The sequence below is a fragment of the Crocuta crocuta genome, unplaced genomic scaffold (assembly GCF_008692635.1).
Source record: "Crocuta crocuta isolate KB4526 unplaced genomic scaffold, BGI_CrCroc_1.0 scaffold102, whole genome shotgun sequence".
Lineage (NCBI taxonomy): Eukaryota > Metazoa > Chordata > Mammalia > Carnivora > Hyaenidae > Crocuta > Crocuta crocuta.
In genome coordinates this window covers 15,109,438-15,130,777 of record NW_027530019.1, presented here as the reverse complement: position 1 = coordinate 15,130,777, position 21,340 = coordinate 15,109,438, and the positions used below count along the sequence as shown (strand labels likewise).

Genomic DNA, 21,340 nt, shown 5'->3' with positions numbered 1-21,340 from the left:
AAAGACACCTAGAGTGTAAACTCCATAAAGGCAAGTGGTTTGGGCTATTCTGTTCACTATGTTTCCCTCATACTTAGAACAGTGCCTGGCAAAAATAGGTGCTCCTTCCAAGTTTCAGTGTTTGTTGAATGAATGAGTAGTTAGTTGGCTACATTTTGGGATTAGGCTGCAGGTGTTAGAACCCAGAGTTCCCATATGAGTTGAGCTTGGGCAGGGAAAGTGCTCAATCTGCTAGAGAAATAAGACAGAAGCTATCCCTTCAATCTGCCTAGAAATCAGATCCATTGAAACTACTGCCACTAAGGGGAAGACTCAGCTCTGAATTTGGCACAAATGATGAGAAACCATTACCTCCCACCCTACTATAATGTACTGCCCCACCCATCCTATGTCAATAGCAGAATTATGACTCTATAGAAGGTTCTGAGATTCTATTGGATGGTTCCAGTGGGGAAAGATAAGACTCTTCTGAAGCTAATAGACTAAGGCAGAATCAAGAAGACCATACATCAGAAGGGAGGTAGAGTTTACTGGAAAAAGGAGGAAACTAAGGAGCAGAACAAGCCAATTTACTTACTCCTGCTTGTTTTTTGTTTCGTTTTGTTTTGTTTTGGGGGGTTTTTTGCATCCTGTTTAATACTAAAGATCTTAATAAGTGGAGATTCTTGCAGAAACCAGGCTAGAAAGAAGAAAGATTATTTTCCAGGGCAGTTATGCACATTTATCTATGCACATGGGGCTTAAGAGAAGCAGCTGGGCATAGAGGAAAAAAAAATAGACTTAAGAACAACTGATAACATCTACTGATGCTTATTGCCATGTATACATTTCCAAAGGGTTTGGTGTTGGTGAACCATCTAAATATACCTGCTGCAGGATGTATATGGAATTTTCCAGCATTATCCCTCTATCCTCATTGTATCCTTACTGAGGCATAAGCATATTCATGGGCAGAAGAATAAGAAAGCTAAGTTTTGTTATGGCCAAAATGTAGGAGTGGGTGGGAGGAAACCAGTTAACCTAATTCTGTTCCTGTCTTTTGGGACTCTCAGCCAGTTTTATTAATGGACCCGTTTCCCCAATTCATTAGATACATCTCTGCTGGTATTTTAGGGAATCTACAATGGAAGAACACAAGGACAATCAGCTTGAGTAAGTACTTACTATGAGTAAGTAGTCCTGATTATGCAAAGTCACATCTAAGGCCCAAGGTATGAAGTAGGTCTGCTGTTGATTCCTTCCTTCCTTCCTAGTCTCCCTCTCTCCTTCAGCTCCTATCCATTCATCCTCCACTGTACTCCAGCCCAATCACCCCTTGCCCTCCTGAAGTGATAGTCATTGCAAAGCCCACATCCAAGTCAGCCCTTCCAAGGCAGGAATTTCTTTTCCAAAGCCATCCCTTGTGCCTATTCAATACAAATGTCCCTCTGCCTCACTATCTTCTCTCCAGTTAGTCATTTTAGAGACAAACCAATTAATTCATTGACACACAAGAAAATGAAAAGTTTATTAAGAGCTTCCCATGTGCCAGATAAATTTCTAGACTACACTAGCATTAAGTTACCATTATTTCATTCACATTTACTTCAAAAAACATATCTGCATTCTTGTCAGTGAAAGCCTGGATTACTTCTGTGTGTGCTCAATGGAGTGACTCCCATAGCAGATTCTCAAGCTTTCTAATAGGCAATGGCAGAGAAATTTTCAGCTGAGAGAAGGCAGGAAAAGACTGAAGCCCTATCTGTTGGTGGAAACTTCTTGTGGCTCTGCATAAAGCTGTGTCCAACCATAAATTACATACCAGCTGCCTGACTAAACGTACTTGATAAAAGTGTACTGCATGAGCAGGTTTTGTGAACAATTTGAAAAACCATTCTCTCTAATGCAAAAGGCTATGTAAGGAAGCAAAACTTCTGGGACACCTGGGTGGCTCAGTCGGTTGAACACCCAGCTTCGGCTCAGGTCATGCATGATCTCGCGGTTCGTGGGTTCAAGCCCCGCATCAGGCTCTGTGCTGACTGCCAGCTCAGAGCCTGGAGCCTGTTTCAGATTCTGTATCTCCCTCTCTCTCTGACCTTCCCCTGCTCATGCTGTCTCTCTCTCTCTCTCTCTCTCAGAATAAAACATTAAAAATTTAAAAAAAAAAAAAAAAAAAGGAAGCAAAACTTCTCCTGGAACCAAAATGGAGGGTACATTATTATGCTAAGCACTTTGGCCAAGAAAGACCTCCTTTGCTGACTGAGTTAAGAATTATTGAAACAAATTGTAGAGCTTGAGTTAAGAATTATTGAAACAAATTGTAAAGCATGATTAAGAAATGTAATTTCCTAAAAATGAAAAAAGAAAGGTGTGCTCCCAGAAATAGCCAAGCTAATGAGTTATATGTCTTCTAGATATCTTTTTTGGCCCAAAAGTTATTGATCTTAAGATAACTCGCTCTTGTTTGTTTTGGGGGCTGAACCTATAGGTCAGAGAAAGTGGAAATCTTAAGATTGGTCCAGTCAAAGAGGAACATTAACAGTTTGAACATGGACCTTGAAAAGGATATGCAGAGAATAGATGAAGCAAATCAGGAACTTCTTCTCAAAATCCAAGAGAAAGAAAATGAGATTCAGAGGTGAGTGTTGGGTTTTCATGAGGAAAATTCCTAATCCAAAGAACCGGGTGAAGGAGAAGAAACAACTGAATTCTCCAACTTGCTCTAGAGACCTTTATCTTATATAACAAACAAGTTTGTTTTTCATTCTTTGGTATTTGTCTGTGGTTCAAACCCTGAACAAAACAGCAAGTTTCAAAAAGAATCCTAGGGGTACCTGGGTGGCTCAGTCAATTAAGCATCCAACTCTTGATTTTGGTTCAGGTCATGATCCTGAACCCTGGGATCAAGCTCCTCATCGGGCTCTGTTCTGACAGCATGGAGTCTGCTTGGCATTCTCTCTCTCCGTCTCTGCCCCTCAACCCACTTACTCTCTCACTGTCTCGCTCTCGCTCTCGCTCTCGCTCTCAAAATAAATAGACATTAAAACAACAACAAAAAGAGTCCTAAAACAAAGAGTGATTCTAACATGAGCTCGAAGTACATTGGGGTGTTTGATGTAGTAATCAAGGGAATCTTACTTTTCTTGTCTTTAAAGAGATTCTGATCCTAAGGATCCAGGAAAGTAAGTGTTTCCAACTTGAGGTTTCTATTTATTACCATCAAAGTACCCTTTTTTTATGTGTTTTATTACTTCTAAGGCTGTCAATTCCTCATAGTGTGTGCTTGCGTTGTCCAGGCTGGAAGGTGAGATTGCTCAGACCAGAGACTTGGCTGAAGATGAGGAATGGGAAAAGGAAAACTACACCATGATGGAGAGGGAAAAAGCCTTGCAGGAGCTGGAAGAAGAGACAGCCAGACTCGTAAGCAAGAATTAGGGAAGAGCATGGTGTTTCTGGGTGGTTCTTTTGGTTAAGTGTCTGAATCTTGACTTTGGCTCAGGTAATGATCTTGTAATTCATGAGTTCAAGTCTGCACTGACAGTATGGAGCCTGCTTGGGAGTCAGTCTCCCTCTCTCTCTCTCTCTCTCTCTCTCTCCCCCTCTCCCTCCCCCTCTCCCTCTCCCTCCCCCTCCCTCCCCTTCCCCCTCCCTTCCTCTCTCTCCCTCTCTCTCTCTGCCCCTCTCCTGCTAGCTCTCTCTCCAAAATAAACAAACTTTAAAAAATGCTTTAAAAAAAAGCAGGGAAAAGCCATTTGATAGGGTTGATTCCTCCTCACTGTCAGAAACAATAGTTTCCCCTTTTTACATACAAAGTGTAGTCAACTCAAAAGTCATAGCAGAATATGTCCTTGCATGGAGGGGGATGTGTGGAGGGTAGGGTGTCTCTGGTAATATTTAATACTGGGAAGCCCAGCACGTGGTCATCTCGATCCCTGGTAAGTTGGTGTGTATGTATTGAGATCAAACCACAGGTCTTTTACCTGACATTATGCAGAAAGGTACAGTTACTGGGGCGCCTGGGTGGCATAGTCGGTTAAGCGTCCGACTTTCGCTTAGGTCATGATCTCGCGGTTCGTGGGTTCGAGCCCCGCGTCGGGCTCTGTGCTGACTGCCAGCTCAGAGCCTGGAGCCTGTTTCAGTCTGTGACTCCCTCTCTCTCTGCCCCTCCCCTGCTCATGCTGTCTCTCTCTCTCTCTCTCCTAGAAATAAATAAAACATTAAAAAAAAAAAAAAAGAAAGGTACAGTTACTGTAGGAAAAGGTCACTGGGGTGAAATAAAGAACAATCAACTGAATCAAGATGGCAGTACAAAGATGCACACTTAAACTCTGCTTCATCCTCTCAATAGGATAGGAAGAATGAGACTCTGGTCCACAGTATAGAAGAACTTCAAAGAAAGGTGAGGTGGGGCTCTTGTGTGTTCCCTGTGTCCCCACAGCAGCACCACTTGTCAAAGAGGCAAGGGAGGGCAAATAATCACAGAAGATCCCACATGTCAGAGAGGCCTATGCTGTGTGTAGGTACTATTCCTGCTCCATTCTCCTGAGGCTGAGTCTCATGACCTAAGTGCCATGAATTTTCCCTGCAAGTGTCAAATGAAAGGAGTGGATAGGGTATACCAGGTATTCAGTGATCTCATAGGTTCTTCATTCTATCACAAGGAGATTGATTCCAACAGATATTCTGTTGAAGGGATTGACTGGGACCTTTGTGGTGAGAGGTTAACTTTATTTTCAACAGAGACTTTTAAAAACACTTAACTCCTAAAAATTCCTTCTTCTTTGTCCAGATATTCCCTCTACTTCAACTCCTGGTCAAAATACAGTGGATTTCTTTATGATTACCCTACCTTCTGACCCATACCCACATGCCTGAATAATCTGGCATGGATTAGGGGTTCAGGAAAGTACTCCTGCTTTGAGCAACTTTGGTGGCCAAAACTAGTGAGAAGAAGATGGAGGTAGATTAAAGATGTTCCCAAAGACACCAGGTATCTACCAAGGGACCATCTCCTGTCAGCTCTGATCAGGGCCAAGTTACTGGCTCCCCCACATGAGAGAACAGATGTCTTTGTCTGCTCTATCGTTTTATTTGATATATTTTTTAATTGACATGTATTTTTTTCTGTTTGAAACCACAGCTTACAAGGAAATCACGTAAGGCAATCAAGTGTGAACAAGACAATCTAAAGGGAACCCCAGAAGAGTCAAAGGTAAACAAAAAAGCAATCTCGAATGGGTTTGGGCTGCGTGACCAGGAAACAAGCCTTCAAGTGGAAACAATTGTCAAAGTTGGGATAAATTCTTTGTAGTTTCAGCCATGCCAGGATTAAACCTGGGATACTAAATGCTGAATTCTCCTCTCCCTTTAGTAAGGGCTTTCAGTCTGCAGCCATATATTTTGCTCTCTCTCCATCAAAAAGAACAAGACACAAATGTACAAATGCATATATAACTTTGGAGATAGTTGAAGTCCCTCATTTAAATCCCAGTCCCAGAGGTACTTAGTGTGATATATGAAGTTGGGCAATTTAATCAGTTCCTCCCAGCCTCAGTCTGAAAACTGAATGAAATTGTGTATATAAAATATTCTGTTTTGGGAGTTCTAAAACATTAAAAAGTCATAATTTTAAGGTGATTATTTAACAGTTTGGCAGAAGCATATGTATGAATTCATAAAGGTAGATTTGGACTTCAGAATCTCCAGTGTACTAGGTAATTTACCCACCTTGTCACACTGAATCCAATCCAGAAAAGGATTCATTCAATTGGTCATTCAAGTATATAGTGGCCTCTACCTGCTAAGGGCATCATGCAGTGCTTAGTATTTCCCTAACTGTGTTTCACAGCTAAGTGCCTGAGCATAACCATAATCCATCTGATCAAAGATGCAAGATTTGGAGACCTTTTTATTCAGAGAGCAAATAAAATTCTTATTGATAATTTCTGTAGGAATATGTCTTTGTCCTTGCCTTATCTAATTTTTCTTTGCTTTTTGTAAATTTTCTTTTTTTTAGAAATCTCTTCACCCAGTATGGGGGCCCAGTTCATGACCCTGAGATCAAGAGGCACATGCTCTTTTGCCTGAACCAGCCAGGCCCCCTCATGCTTCCTTTTTTTTTTTTTTTTTTTTAATGGATAGTTATTTTTAGACATGTCATTTAAGAAAAACTAAATTAAAGAGCAGAAAAACACATTGTCCCAATCTTTCAATCTCTTTTGCTTTTTAAGCCCCACATTTAAGCCCATACTTAAGCCCATACTGTGTGTATGAAGACTCTGAAGATACAGACACACTGAAAATAGCAATAGAAAATGAAAGAATGGAGAATTACAGCTCTATGTTCTGTTGGTCAAATTAGCAGTGATAGCCATAAAAAAAGAAGTCAAAGCCATCAGGTAACTTGTGTGGGCATGCCTATCCAGGAAACTTAATCCAGAAAGAGAGACATCAGGAGCCTGTATGTACATGGGGAATAAACTGCAGTTAAGACTAGAAAGGAGCTTGAAGCTCCTTGACTATCCTACCATAAAACTGAAGAGGTCGGAAAACTGATTTTCTTCCTTCTTCTGCCCAAAACCAGTTTTTCTAACAACAAGTCTGCCAGAATCTAGTGGTGACACTTTAAGTCTGGCTATGCTGGCCATGTCAGGTGAGCTGATTCTGACAGACTCTAGATAGAGTGTTCCTAGCACAACAATGGCCATTATTTTCCTGGCAGCAGTCAGCCCAGACCTAAAGAGTATTATTAATCCTTTCAATCATTCCCTTTTGCCCACCTATTTTGTAGAATTCTCAGATGGTATCTCTAATTCCATGAAATATACATGATCTCTTTTGCTTCTGTTCCTCTTGCATGCTGGTGATCAGTTCAGCAGTTTAAGAGATCTCTGCCTCAACTCCTTGTGACTCAGACCACGGTCTTTAAAATACAGCCCATAGCACAGTTGGCCGTCTGGCCCTAGATGTAACTGACTGGAGGGAAAAGTAACTGTTAGAAGAGTCCAAATGTGTGTGTGTGTGTTGGGGGGAGGGGGGGGAGGTAGCTCGATTAAAGTAGGAAAAATAGAACTGAAAAGGGAAGGGGAGAAAGACTGCAATATGCCCCCTTTGCCTATAGAATATATCCCAAATGCATTTACTACTACTATTACTACCATCCTTTTGCAAGCCACCATAACCCCTCACCTGGATGCTAAAGTAGCCTCCTTACTAGTTAGTCCTCCTGCTTTTATACTTAAACCTAAACAGTCTACCTTCCACACATAGAAAAGATGCTTCTTTAGGAAGACACACCGGGGGTACTTGGGTGGCTCAGTCAATTAAATGTCCAACTTCAGCTCAGGTCATGATCTCACAGTTAGTGAGTTCCAGCCCCACATTTGGCTCTGTGCTGACAGCTCAGAGCCTGGAGCCTGCTTCAGATTTCTGTGTCTCGCTCTCTCTCTCTGCCTCCTCCCCTGTTTTCTCTCGCTCGCTCTTGCTCTCTAAAAAAAAAAAACGTTAAAAACCTTTTAAGTAAATAAAATAAATTTAAAAAAGAAGACAAACCAGATTGTGCCTTTACAACTTTAAGCTCTCACTTAGCTTCTCACTGCAATCAGAATAAAGAACCAAACTCTCCAGAAGCTATAAGGGCCTACATAATCTCTTACCTGTCTACCTTTCCCCACCTCATCTCATTCTTACCAATCTCCCCTAAGCTCCACCCACATAACAACTTCATACACACCAAATTAGTGCTCCTTCACAACTTTGGTCCTTGCTGTAACTTCTGAATGGGACATATTTCTTCCAGATCTCCATTTGGCTAATATTTATTATGCAGATTCAATTCAAGTGTCCTCTCATCTCAAGGTTGACATCCCTCCATTAAAAAGATGTCTAAAATTGGTCCTGAGGCACTTTAACCACCTGCAAGATAACATTTGCGATCCCATTTTAGAATGGAATCCTGCGTTTGCCTGGCTGAGTTACCAGTCTCTTTCCCTTTCTACAGGTGAAGTTAGAACAGCTGGAAGCTTCCTGTGCAGACCAAGAGAAAGAGCTGACCAAGGTAATGAAAATAGCTTCAATGTTCCTTCTTCGAAAGTAAGGAAAACTTGATCTTTGGTCTCAAGATTTGAAGGAATGTATTAGATCATTTCAATAGAGTCTCCCAGATTACCTCCTCTTTTCACATGTTTTACAGAATACCTTCCATAATCTACACCTTCAATAAATTAGTATCTATTTTTCTCCCTATTGTCCCCAAATAATTCCCATTGGGACTGTAAAATACACCTTGCTGATCTTCAAAAAAAGGGGGAGGGGGAGGGTATGATCTCATATGTACAGCAAATACATGTGTAGAACAATTAGAAAAGCACATTTAAGGGGTGCCTGGGTGGCTTAGTTGGTTAAGCGTCCGACTTTCGCTTAGGTCATGATCTCATGGTTCGTGGGTTCAAGCCCCGCGTCAGGCTCTGTGCTGACTGCCAGCTCAGAGCCTGGAGCCTGTTTCAGTCTGTGACTCCCTCTCTCTCTGACCCTCCCCTGCTCACGCTGTCTCTCTCTCTGTCTCCTAGAAATAAATAAACATTTAAAAAAAAAAAAGAAAGAAAAGCACATTTAATGCCTGGGACTTAAGAGGAAACAAGCACACTACTGTTCTTACAGCAATTTACTGAGTTAAATTTAAGACTGAATTTTGGCTTCCCAGGTAACAGAAGACTATGCATTTGTGGCCCAGCTCTGTGAAGATCAGGCCCTCTGCATAAAGGTATAGTTTCTCTGTAAAGGGATAGTGATAGGTTTGTTAAGGTACAACATGAAGTGAAACCAGGCTTTTCAAAGAACACAGTTTTAATTCTTCGAGGTGGCATTACAGAGGCCTTTAGGGAGGATGACACTCTACCACAAGAATCATTCTATTACTGCCCTAGTCTCCAAAGCTCTGAGCTCTTAAATTAACAATGAGCACTTTTCCTATTTGTAATCCCAATAACCACAGGGACCTGCCCAGTGGTGAAGTGCAATAAGAGATTGGAGTAGTGGGGGACTGGTAGATTGGGAAAGAAGACAAAATGGCAGTGGGAATAACAAACATCCATATGACAATGTAGTAATACATGCTTATTAACAGTAAAAAGAGCATAAGGCTTCTAGTGACTAACTGTAGTTTCTTTTATTTCTCTTTGAAGAAGTACCAGGAAACTTTGAGGAAAATAGAAGAAGAACTAGAGACTCGATTCCTTGAGAGAGAAGTGTGAGCTTTGGCAAACAAAGGAACATCCTGGTTTTAGTGGTAACTCCATCTCAGCCTGGGTCAGAGCAAACATTTCTCTGACCAATTCCCATTTGGAACTGAGTGAGCCCCAACACCACATAACTTTCCCCTCTGTTAGCGATCTGGTCAACTCCCACTCAACCACACCCATTTAAAAATGCTGCTCCTTCTATCATTCTTTAAAAGACTGCATAAACATACCTTCTTTCATAATTGTATCACACTATCAATTATTCAGGTTTATATATTTTTTTTAATTTTTTAATGTTTTTTATTTATTTCTAGGAGAGAGAGAGAGTGACAGCGTGAGCAGGGGAGGGTCAGAGAGAGAGGGAGTCACAGACTGAAAGAGGCTCCAGGCTCTGAGCTGGCAGTCAGCACAGAGCCCAACGCGGGGCTCGAACCCACGAACCGCGAGATCACGACCTAAGCGAAAGTCGGACGCTTAACCAACTAAGCCACCCAGGTGCCCCTATTCAGGTTTATATTAAGGGTAGGAACATGTGCTTTAAAAAGGGTTAGGCACCTGGGCGGCTGAGTCAGTTGATCATCCAACTTGGGCTCAGGTCATGATCTCAGGTCCATGACTTTGAGCCCGACATTGGGCTCTTTGCTGACAACTCAGACCCTGGAGCCTGCTTCAGATTCTGCATCTCCCTCTCTCTCTGCCCCATCTTCCCTACCACCACCGCTCTGTCTCTCTCAAAAATAAACATTTAAAAAATTTTTAATGAATAAAAGAAAATGAATAAAAAGGGTTAGTAATCTGGCACCTTGATAAAATGAGCATTCCTTAAATTTTACAGAAAAGGTCTTAAAATTAATACCATCCTCACTTCCCCAAAATGTATGGAAGTTCAACCGTATGGGATAGGCATGAAACTAATCTCTAGACATGAACTAAGTCAAACATATTATGAAATGCAAACTGTATACCATATTAAACTATGAACATTAAAAATTAGAAATTATAATAAGAGAAAAGCCTCCCTCTCAAAATAAAGTACTCTTTGAGTATTTCAAGAGTCTAAATAGTGAGAAACGAAAACCAAAAACCTCACTTCCATTTCCTGACCCTCTTTAGAATTTAAATTTTAATTCACTCAGGAAGTAGTTCCACTTATTAAATATTTAGGAGTCTTGGGATTAAGAGAAAAAGGTCTAAGCTTCATGCAGCCTCTAAATAGGCTAGGTCTACATTGTGGCCTGGGGGCCAAGGCACCAGGACTTAGAGGTCCTTACCTCTAAAGGACACCTTCAAGTCTTCTGAGATCATTCCTGAACACTAAGTATGGCTTCATTACTAAGCCAAGATTTTAGAACAGGGCTACACAATGGAATTCTCTATGCTATCCGGTATGTAGCCACTACCCACCTGGTGAGTCCTGGAAAGATGGCTGTTGTGACTGAGGAACTGATTTTTTTTTTAATTTTCATTAAGTGTAAACAGCTACATGCAGCCACTGGCTACAACAGTGGACAGTATAGCTTTAGAATATAAAAACGGTTTTTAAAAACCATGATGTAATATTAAGATTTAAATGTACTTTATTCAATTCCTACCTTGGTTCTTTTTCCCTTAGATCAAAAGTCTTGAGCATGAATTCTGCAAGAAAAGAGTATAACAGCCAAAACAGTAAGGTAAGCATTTCACTCCACCTTCAGTTTCTCTCAGTGTCATTGCCTTCGAGGGAGTTTCCAAAACACTATAAGCCATCTGACACATACCTATCTTCTCATGTGCATTTTCCAAGAATAGTACCACACATAATTCTAAAGCATTCCAAGCCTAAACACACAAAGATGCTATGTAACAATGGTCCTTCCTCTCCCAGAGCCATGCAAATGATTTGTTCTCAAAGAAACTAGCCTCCGACCTCACAGAGTTCAGGATGGAAGCAGGAAGAAATATTAATTGAGGGAGCTCTTTCTGGAGAAAAGGCCAAGACAGGACACATATATCGCTCCTCCCATCCCCCACAATCACAATGTTCTTTCCTGGTGATCACAACAAGGTTCCAAATCTCTCACTACACAGAACATCAGGGCATATATCACCATCTAATCAGAACTGGCCCATGAGTTAAAATATGAGAAGTCATTACATTTTTATGTAACAGCCTCAGTATCCATATTTAACATCATGATGTCATTAGCATATATGCAAAGGTCTAAAGGACACAGAATTGAATGTAGAGCATCCCTTTGGCCTGCTTCATGTCTTGTGGTGGCATAAACTTCTATTAGACTTTAATTTTGTAATGTACATTGGCTTTAGAGCCAAAACTGACATTCACCAGAAACTTTATCATTGAGATATGTGGTCTTCATAATTTCAGAAAAAAAAAGAAGTCTTCTATTCCTCAAAAGCAAGTATCAACAATCAATAATTGTCCTTGGGGTCATCCAGATGTTTGGATATATATCAAACCATGTTCACAGTGACCATGGTTCCCATTATTCTGAACAAGTTATTCTGGCCCCAAGCTTGCATATTATACAACAAACAACAAAAACTCCTGAAATTAACTGGACTCCACCTCTCAAGAACCAAGCTTGGCGTGCTCCCTGATAGATCCCATCATCTATTCCCAGTGACTAATCAAAGTATTCCTTCTCACCACCTATGGGAGAGAAAGTCTTCCTCAAGATTACCAGAGTCCCATGATGGTTCAATGACCTATGATGTTTGAACAACCTTTACAGCCTGCTTGAGCAACTGATCGGCTAGCATCCTGCTTCATCTCACTCAAGCTATAGAATCAAATTTGTAACCCAGAAAGTTTCTTTCTAATTCCAATTCTGTGAGCATCATTTTCACAATTTTAAAATGTGATTGTACTGCTTCATTTTTATCTCACAAGCAAGCTAAAAGGAAAATGAAATAGCTGAGAAAATATTTTGGAAGAGAGATGCCACAGAAATCCAGGAAATATCCTCATCTTTATATTTTTAGAGTTTTTAAAACTTCTCTTAGAATATCTTTGTGTGGTTTTCATAGCCTATATACTTCTTTAAGGGTTACTGGTTAAGGAGGAGGTAAGGTTGTAATGTGGATTCAGAGGACCCAGGTTCCAAGCCTGGCCCTGCCACTTAGCAGCTGTATGACCTTGGGCAACATACCTTACCTTTTTAGGTCTTCACTCATTCCGATCAATATATTTAAAAGTAATACAAAATTATACACACACATGCAAATACATATGGTTGTCTTTGAAAATTCCATCTGTTTATGCATATAAAAAATTGCAAGATATTATCTAAATATAGCATCAATTAATGGCTCGTTTAATGTTATTTGACAGTGAATGGTAGATTCCAGAAATTGCTTATTTATGAATGTCTTTTATTCTCCAAGGATGATTCTCTCCTAAACAAGGGAACATGGTTCTGTAAAAGGTAAGCAGACACCTTTGAGTAAACTTCCTGGAAAACTGGGTGTTGCACTTTGCCATCCTGGCAAACAACAAAGTCTAGACAAGGAACCCCTTGTAGACGTACCCACACACACATACCCCCAGAGTGAAGTCAACAAACTAATGTCATCAATGACCAAGTTTCTCAGTTCTAACGTATGACTTCCTTATCCAAAGGCAATCCCTAATCTCAGTTTTCCACTTTTAGAAGCCAATAGCCTACTAGTAATCAGAAAGAGGAATTTTATTACCTAAGAGAGATGTGGCAAATCTCATATCTATTCCCTTTTCCCTTTAATTATTTGAATTAGCTTGATGGATATGGCTCCCCAATAATATCAGATTATAAACAGAGTGATCCTTTTGTGATTCATAAAGTGATTGAGTTTTGACACTATTGTGTGAGATGTGCCTCCCTCAAACTTATTATAATGTCAACATGTTACATTAGAAATATGAGAGATTTCTTGTAAATGCAAATATACCCCCTGCTTAACAGCAAATGAGAGAGAAAATGATTATGAAAGAGAGATCACACCCAACAATACCCAGAACATAATAATTGCTTAAAACTACTTGTTAAACTGAGTAAGAGCTCAAGATTCAAACAGCCAAGTGGATATTAGTCCTGAGAGAATCACTGTGACAGCACAGTAAAATTGGCACTTGTGAAGTCCCTGAATTTCTAAGAAAAGGTCAGATTATGTTCAATATAATTTGTTTAAGAAGGCAAAGAGAAACATATATTCAAAGTGGCATGAAGTATGATTTAGAAAGAGTTCCATCAAAATGCTTAACATAAAACTATTGGTGCTTAAAGGTCAGCTCCAATTGTCTGGAAAATTTGCTTAAGGGGGATACCCCTTCATTATTACATATTCAGATATCCCTAAATACAATATTCCCAGAATAGCTAGCAGAATTTCCCTAGAATTCTGAGGCTGCCTTCGCCTAAAATTTGACACCAGTGCCTAGCATGAAATTACCCACATGGACTCCCAGGGTAAGAACTGTCTGCCTTAAAAGAGGGTTGTTATCCTGAAGAGAATCTCACAAAGTCCTAAAAGTCTAGCTCATCATATCAAACTACAAAGGTCTTTCTCTTGCTCTGCTCCAATATCCTATGTGCGAGTGGTATACTGGGCACAGACGCAAGAGATAAGAAAGGTAGATTATTCCTAGGATTTTCTCTGGGAATGACATCCCAGAACTTTCTTATGAACACTGTGTTCAGCTTCAAGGAGAATACTAGGCAGAGGTTTGTAAAGGTTTTCTGATTCTAATTCTGACCAAGATGTTATACTATAATGGATACTAACTCCTATCACCAAGATCAGATCCAGAGAAAAACTTAAGTAAATTGGTGAGGAAGGGGCTGTTTTTTCTTTTTTTTTAATTTATTTAATGTTTATTTATTTTTGAGAGACAGAGTGTGAGTGGGGGAGGAGCAGAGAGAGAGAGGGAGACACAGAATCCGAAGTAGGCTCCAGGCTCTGAGCTGTCAGCACAGAGCCCTCGAACTCACAGACTGCGAGATCATGACCTGAGTTTAAGTCAGCACTCAACCAACTGAGCCACCCAGGAGCCCCAGGAAGGGGCTGTTTTTGACTGGTGGGTGGACATAGGTAGCGAATTAGTTCTGCCTCAGGCAGCAATCCAGCACAACTGGATAAGGGTTATACGGGAAAGGAAAAAGTAGAAATTTGCTCATGTAAATCACAGTAAAACCACAAGGTCAAAGTAATTCATCAGTTTATGAAATCAAGACCACTCTAAGGGGAATTTACAGAAATTCATTAGGAAACATTAAAAGTAACATGAATTAAACAAGAGAAATACCATATCATGGATAGAAAGCCGTAACATCATAAATATATCAATTCTCTTCAAATGATAGACTCATTTCAATTCCAACCAACCTACCCAAAAGATTTTTCATTAAATTTAATAAAATTATTCTAAAATATATTGGATATAGAAGAGTAAAGAGTCAAAAATAACCTGGACAATTTTAAAGAAGAGCAAAGAATGGGGAACATGCCCTTCGAGATATTAGGACTTAACCTTGAAGCTATATTAATTACAGTAATGTGATATTGTCACAGGAATAATAAAATGAACCAGTGAAATATAAACAGGGCAAAATGGAACTCTGATATGTGACAATGATTGTATGTCAGAGAGGAAAGGAAGAATTGTTCAATGAACATGGTAGGGTGCCTGGGTGGCTCAGTCAGTTAAGCATCCAACTCTTGATCTTGGCTCAGGTCATGATATCACAGTTTTGTCAGTTTGAGCCCCACTTTGGGCTGTGTGCTGACAGCATGGAGCCTGCCTGGGATTCTCTCTCTCACCCTCTCTCTCACTCTCAAAATAAATAAACACTAAAATAAAATAAGTATGGTAGGGGGGGAAATGATTATTCAGATGAAAAAAAATGAGATTGGGTCACATTTAAACGTATACAGTATATCTACAAAGCAAGGCCAGATGTGTTAAGGACTAAATGTCCAAAAAGAAAAAAAAATCTTTAAAAACCGATATTAGTTATCTACTGCTACTTAACAAATTATCCCAAAACTTAGTGGCTTCAAACAACAAACCTTCATCATCTCACAATATCTGTGGATTAGGAATCTGTGAGCCACTTAGCTGGGTGGTTCCAGCTCACCATCTGTTATTAGGGTGCAGTTAAGATGCTGGCCAGGGGCAACTGGGTGGCTCAGTCGGTTGAGCATCCAAATCAGAGCCTGGAGCCTGTTTCAGACTCTGTTTCCCTCTCTCTCTCTCTGCCCCTCCCTTGCTTTTGCTCTCTCCTTCTCTCTAAAATAAGTAAATATTTTTTAAAAAATTGTTTGTAAGGGGCGCCTGGGTGGCTTAGTCGGTTAAGCGACCGACTTTCGCTTAGGTCATGATCTCGCGGTTCATGGGTTCAAGCCCCGCGTCGGGCTCTGTGCTGACTGCCGGCTCAGAGCCTGGAGCCTGTTTCGGTCTGTGACTCCCTCTCTCTCTGACCCTCCCCTGCTCACGCTGTCTCTCTCTCTCTCTCCTAGAAATAAAAATAAAACTTTAAAAAAAAATTGTTTTTAAGATGTTGGCCAAGTTAGAGTCATTAGAAGGCTTGGCTGGGGTGGAGGGCCTATTTTCAAGGTAGCTTACTCACACATCTGGCAAATGTTGCTACTTGTTGGCAGCAAGTCTCAGTTCCTCCTAACACAGACCTCTCCCCAGGACTGCTTATGTGTCCTCCCAACAGGACAGCTGCTTCCTCCTGACAGGAAAGAGGAAGCTGCAATGGTCTTAGTGTGTAATCTAGGAAGTCACACACTGGCACTTCCATGATACTCTCTTCTTTAGAACCAAGTCATTAAGTCCAGCCCACAGTCCAAGGGAGGAGAGTCTTTTCAAGGGCAGAAGATCAAATAGTGTGGGCATATTTTAAACTAACATATACTGTTAGTAGAAAATAGGAACATCTGTTAGGCCTGGATGTAGGGAATGGTCTTTTTGAATAAGACATAAAAACCACTGGTTCTAAATAAAGACTGATAACCTAGATTTTATTAAAATTAATAACTTTTGTTCTTTAACACATTAGAGCAACTAAATTATAAAGTAGAGGGAAGATAGTCACAATCTTTTCCACCCAGTGGAAAAGGACTGATATCAGGATCATATAAAGAATTCCAACAAATCAATACGATGAGCCCAAGCAACCTAGCAGATAAATGGGCAAGAGGAAATACGTAAGACCTGTGAGCAGATGTTCAGCATCATTGTTTATCAGGGAAATGCAAACTAAGACCATAACTTTACACACATTTGGCAATTTTTTTTAAGTCTGATGATATCACGTGTTGGAGAAAAATACAGACCCACAGAAACACATACCCTGCTGATGGGTTACAAATCAGTGCAAAATACTTTGGAAAGCAACTTTGCAAAACAAAAAAAATAAAACAAAAAACAAAAGAACAAGATAATTTCAGCCAGGGATAAACACTAAAAGAAAATCAAACATGGTGATGGAAGAGAGAGTACCCGCAAGCCAGCATTTGGGAAGGAGCTACCTGTGCAGGGGGCTGTCAGTAATGAAGACAACAATTAGTAGGAGACATATGCATATTGAGAAGCAGCCAGACATGCATTTAGGTATACGTTTTATTTTGTTCCTGGTTTTCTAACCTCTGGTTAACAGTTTCTTGACTTTCTCTTTTCAGGTTTTTTCAATATGTCTTTTTCACCACCCTATTTCTCATCAGACTGCTGGGCTACTTGCTTTTCCACCTAAGTTTTATAAATCCAGATCTCCTTATCAACACACTGCCCAAGATATTGAGCAGGGACATCCTATGGAAGCTAAGATGCTTCCTCTTTCCATCTCTTACACTTGAGACAGAGGACATGTTACCCCACTGATTCGCAAGAAATACCCTTGAGCAAAAGAAAGCAAGTGGTGTCTGAGTCTGTAGAACAACAGACGCGGAATCTGCATAGAGAAAAGGTTTTCTTCAGTTTTTCCCTTCAGGTCTGTCTACTTGATTATCTTCCCTCTCCATGTTGTCTTTCCAAGTTTGATATTGCCCAGTAGAAAGCTGTCAATAGATTTCTAGGACTACCGGCTAAGCTAAATAGCACCAGATAATAAACAAACTAGACTATTTGGGGAACAATGTTATAGATGGTAAGCAAAGTTAGAATGGACCAATTCTTCTAGAAAATCTTTAAAATGTGAGACACTGGATCCCTGCAATGCAGAAGGTCACTCACTGCTTATATTAGAACTCTTTGGTTATAAGTTACCTTGATTTAAGGTAATTTATAAATTTATAGCAATAAAGTAGGGTGGTATTGCCTCATGGAACTAAAAATCTGGGGTTTCCAGCATGGCTGGGTCCAGGAGTTTCAAAGCAATGTCACTGGGATTTCCTCACTCTCTCTCTTTAAATTGGCATTCTCCTTTTAGTGGCAAGATATTGCCAACAGCCTAAGTCCCTTAGTACAAGATTAGCAGCCTTGGTAGAATGAAACCATCTTTTCCAACAGCTACAGCAGGAAATTTCAGAGAAACGGACCTAGCTTGGGTCAATGCCTACCCCTGCCCCAAACTCAGTGTGGCCTAAGGAATGGGAGTGCTCTGATTAGTCAAGCATGACTGTGAATCACATTTCCAACCTCTTTTCCCCCCAAAAAAGAGAAAGGGATACTGAGGAGGCAAAAGCAGATGCCCATTTAACCACTAATTTTAGCTTTACATGTAAACATCCAACTTTATCAATTAAACAAATTCTTAAAGCTACAGTTCACTGCATGTGTCTTCCTGGCAGTAGGAACTACAACTTGTCAAGTTCATAGACTGAGATACTGAAAAGCCACTGAAAAAATAAAAGATAAATAAATAACCTCTATTAAAAAACCATGTAAATAACTAGGTTTCTAAGGCTAAAGCAAAGACTCTAAACTAAATAGCATAAGACTGTAAACTGTTTCACAAACTTGGGATAACATACATATGATCAAACCCTCATTTTTCCAATTAATTACTGAAGTATCCACGTGCCTTATTAACATGATACATTCAAACTCCCTCTTGAAGCTTCCTGACCCTCCTACATTCTCCAGAGCTGTGACAGCACTGAAATGCAAGAGGAGGGAGGGGTCATTCTCGCTTCCACACTAGCAAGGAACAAACATAAAAACCCCTTAATTCACTGCCTCTTGAGGCCACACAATGTCAACACTGAGAACTAGTCCTGCACAAGGTGATCAAATAACTGATCATCCAAATTGAGACACATATAGGGCACCTGGGTGGCTCACTCAGTTGAGCATCCAACCTCATCTCAGGTCATGATCTCATGGTTTGTAGGTTTGAGCCCCACATCAGGCTCTCTGTTGTCAGCGCAGAGCCTGTTTCGGATTCTTCGTCCCCCTCTCCCAGGCCCTCCCCCACCAAAAAACAAACATTAAAAAATAGAAAAGGTCACTATTACCTATGCCAAAACAAGAAAAATCAAACAGGACCATCTCGACTAAGATACAGGACTGCCTTGTGTGCAGTCTAAGGACCCTGTGCAGTGTATTTTGCTGAAGAAAGTACGTCCCATGCTTCAGCGTTAACTTCAGCCAAGGGTACCTATGCTTAAGGTCCCAGTGCCAGAGTTTAAGATGCATCTCTCCTTCCATTCCTGAGCCGAGCCCTCTGTTCCAGTGCCAAGTTTCTAAAGGACCAAGACTGATTTCAGTTTTTGCCAGCCTCACCCTTGCCTGCCCAGGAAGCCCTTCAGTCTAGGAAGTCAACCTAATCTCAGGGCACCCACAATTGGGAGGTCAGGGGGGTGGTCTGAAGACTCAATATTCAAAATACCAAGGGAGGCCCCAAGGAGCACAACTTCCCTTCCCGGCACTTTTCAGGCTTTTCTGGAACTGCTGCCCCTAGAGAAGAGAAACATTTATTTACTAAAAGTCAATGTTCAACCTACCATTCTTTTCTATGGTCAAACCTGGGTTTTCTAACTTAGTATCAATTGGTCTGTTTAGGCAACATCTCTACACATCTACATTTCAAAAATAATTATTCCTCAAAATGATGAGGTCATATTGTTCAAGATTTGAGAACAAAAGGAAAAGAGAAATGAGAAAAGGAAGAGAAAGAAGCTAAATGCCTAGTACTGTGTAGTGTCGGAGATATAAAGATAAAAAAGACATAGCATCTGTCTTTGGGCAGGTGAAAAGAAGAAACAGATTATGTGCAGACATGATGAGTCCCACAATAGAAAAACAGAGGAGGGAGTAATTCCTCGTGCCTATGTCCAATAGGAGGTGACATCAGATCCAAGGAATCTGCCAGCCTGGGAGGAAGAATAAGAGGCCTAGCACTAAGCCAACCATGTGTCAGCAAAAGCATTCTCAGTTGAAAAACTAAAAGCATCTTCTACCCTAGATGGATATTTTAAATAGAAGTAACCAGATTGAAATACCATAAAATTAAGCAACTCTCTTTCTTGACAAATTACCTAAAATGAGTAAATTCTTAATCCCCCGCTTCAGAAGAAAACCAAACCCTTTTCTCCTGGCATCAGAGTAAAAATACAAAACACCTGTACACTGACAGTTACCCATAACCCAGAGTTAATTACCCAGCACCCTACATGGAAATACCTTCCACCTTGTCAGTAAAGATCTGCACTGCATGCAGCATTTATTCCTACACTGAATGGCACTGGAATCTTAGGATCCAGTGGAATCTGGCAGTTTTCTTCCTACTGGGTGGCCGATGCCACACTGAATCGGATTTCATTCTTGGCAGAAGAGAAAGATCAGGTTGGGCCAGCTCCCATTTACCACCATCCCACCACATGATAAAGCAAGAAATCCACACCTTCTAAATGCATGAATTTGAAACTCAATCATGAAAAAAAGAGTACTTTCACACATTGTGGTTTCAGAGTCATTTATTTTAAGAGTGTATTTTTAAAGTTTTCTTTCATGCATATTTCATTATTCACTATATTTTCTCTGCTGTAGCCAAGTGGAAAGATGCTGAAAAACAGCTCAAAAGTTATTGTAGGGGACACAAATCCCTAACACCAGCTTGAAATCCACAGAATTTCTCTGTTTGTTGTTTCAGTAAAGGTAAATGTTGACTGTGTTGTTTAGAGTTATACCCAGAATACAGTAGCTGAGAGAATTCAGAACACAGATGTCTACTCAGAGGGTAAAGAAAGCCAGCAAGAAAAAAAAAAAAGGTAGAGAAACCCAGGAAAACCATTTTAATCATGTAATATCATAACTGAAGAAGCTTCTGTTGTATTTTAGATAATTTTATTTAAAAGGTGGAGAAGGGGGAGGGAAGGAAGGGGCAGAAAAGGGAAGGAGGAATAAAAAAAGAAAGAAAGAAGGAAAAATATGTTGATCCCCTACTAGTATAAATGTTTGACAATGAACTGCTGGTTTGTGTGCTATATGCCTTTATCTCATCACAGATAGTAACTGTACTTTCTTAAAGTGGTATCGAATTTTTGATTTTATAATCCTGAGACACAGAGTTCTAAAGTCAAGGATCAATGGTTAAAATCACTGTTTTAAGTTCTTTCCATTAAAGAGCAAAACTAATAGAAGCCCTCCAGTGTTCGCAGTGAAAATGGGCAGGGGGCATTCTTATGTAATGTGAGGTCCAGAGCCTACCCAAAATGAGTACAGTGGAGGGAAGTGGCTGTTGCTTCTCCAGCTGAGTATTTACAGAAGAGACTGGCTGTAGGTACAGCAGTTCCCAGCGTTAATCACTACAGAAGGAGACCAACCAGTTTGCTTTAGCTCTGCAACAGCGCACCTCCCTCAAGATTTGACTGAGGTTGGGGCGCCTGGGTGGCTTAGTCGGTTAAGCGTCCGACTTTCGCTTAGGTCATGATCTCGCGGTTCGTGGGTTCGAGCCCCGCGTCGGGCTCTGTGCTGACTGCCAGCTCAGAGCCTGGAGCCTGTTTCAGTCTGTGACTCCCTCTCTCTCTGACCCTCCCCTGCTCACGCTGTCTCTCTCTCTCTCCTAGAAATAAATAAACCTTAAAAAAAATTAAAAAAAAAAAAAAAAGATTTGACTGAGGCTGCATGGTTCCCTCAGGAACAGTAGAGGGCACTGCTCCATGGTGCAGGCAGTATCTCCTCAGAAGCTGTTTCTTTC

General features: G+C 40.6%; 1 protein-coding gene and 1 non-coding gene across 7 annotated transcripts; both read left to right on the top strand.

Annotated features, from left to right (window-relative positions):
- The first annotated feature begins 455 nt into the window (after window positions 1–455).
- Window positions 456–20,097, top strand: TMCO5A (transmembrane and coiled-coil domains 5A). Of its 6 annotated transcripts, XR_013335185.1 has the most exons (13): window positions 805–990; window positions 1,114–1,152; window positions 2,468–2,617; window positions 3,276–3,399; window positions 4,328–4,378; window positions 5,120–5,191; window positions 7,979–8,035; window positions 8,681–8,740; window positions 9,162–9,226; window positions 10,831–10,888; window positions 12,606–12,646; window positions 16,884–17,191; window positions 19,204–19,228. XR_013335185.1 is itself a non-coding variant. In XM_077764355.1 (12 exons), exons 2-12 carry the CDS (start codon window positions 1,124–1,126, stop codon window positions 17,080–17,082), a joined length of 906 nt encoding a protein of 301 aa, XP_077620481.1. In that variant the 5' UTR covers window positions 456–520; window positions 1,114–1,123; the 3' UTR covers window positions 17,083–17,962. The 6 variants fall into 6 exon arrangements, 5 of the variants coding, with proteins under 5 accessions (XP_077620481.1, XP_077620482.1, XP_077620483.1 ...); XM_077764355.1 differs by lacking the exons at window positions 805–990; window positions 19,204–19,228 and adding an exon at window positions 456–520 and having other exon boundaries at window positions 16,884–17,962; XM_077764356.1 differs by lacking the exons at window positions 805–990; window positions 19,204–19,228 and adding an exon at window positions 456–520 and having other exon boundaries at window positions 1,091–1,152; window positions 16,884–17,962.
- On the top strand, window positions 13,021–13,124 carry LOC144232011 (small nucleolar RNA U13). Its single transcript, XR_013335289.1, has one exon. It is a non-coding gene; the product is annotated as a small nucleolar RNA U13 (small nucleolar RNA).
- Window positions 20,098–21,340: the final 1,243 nt, after the last annotated feature.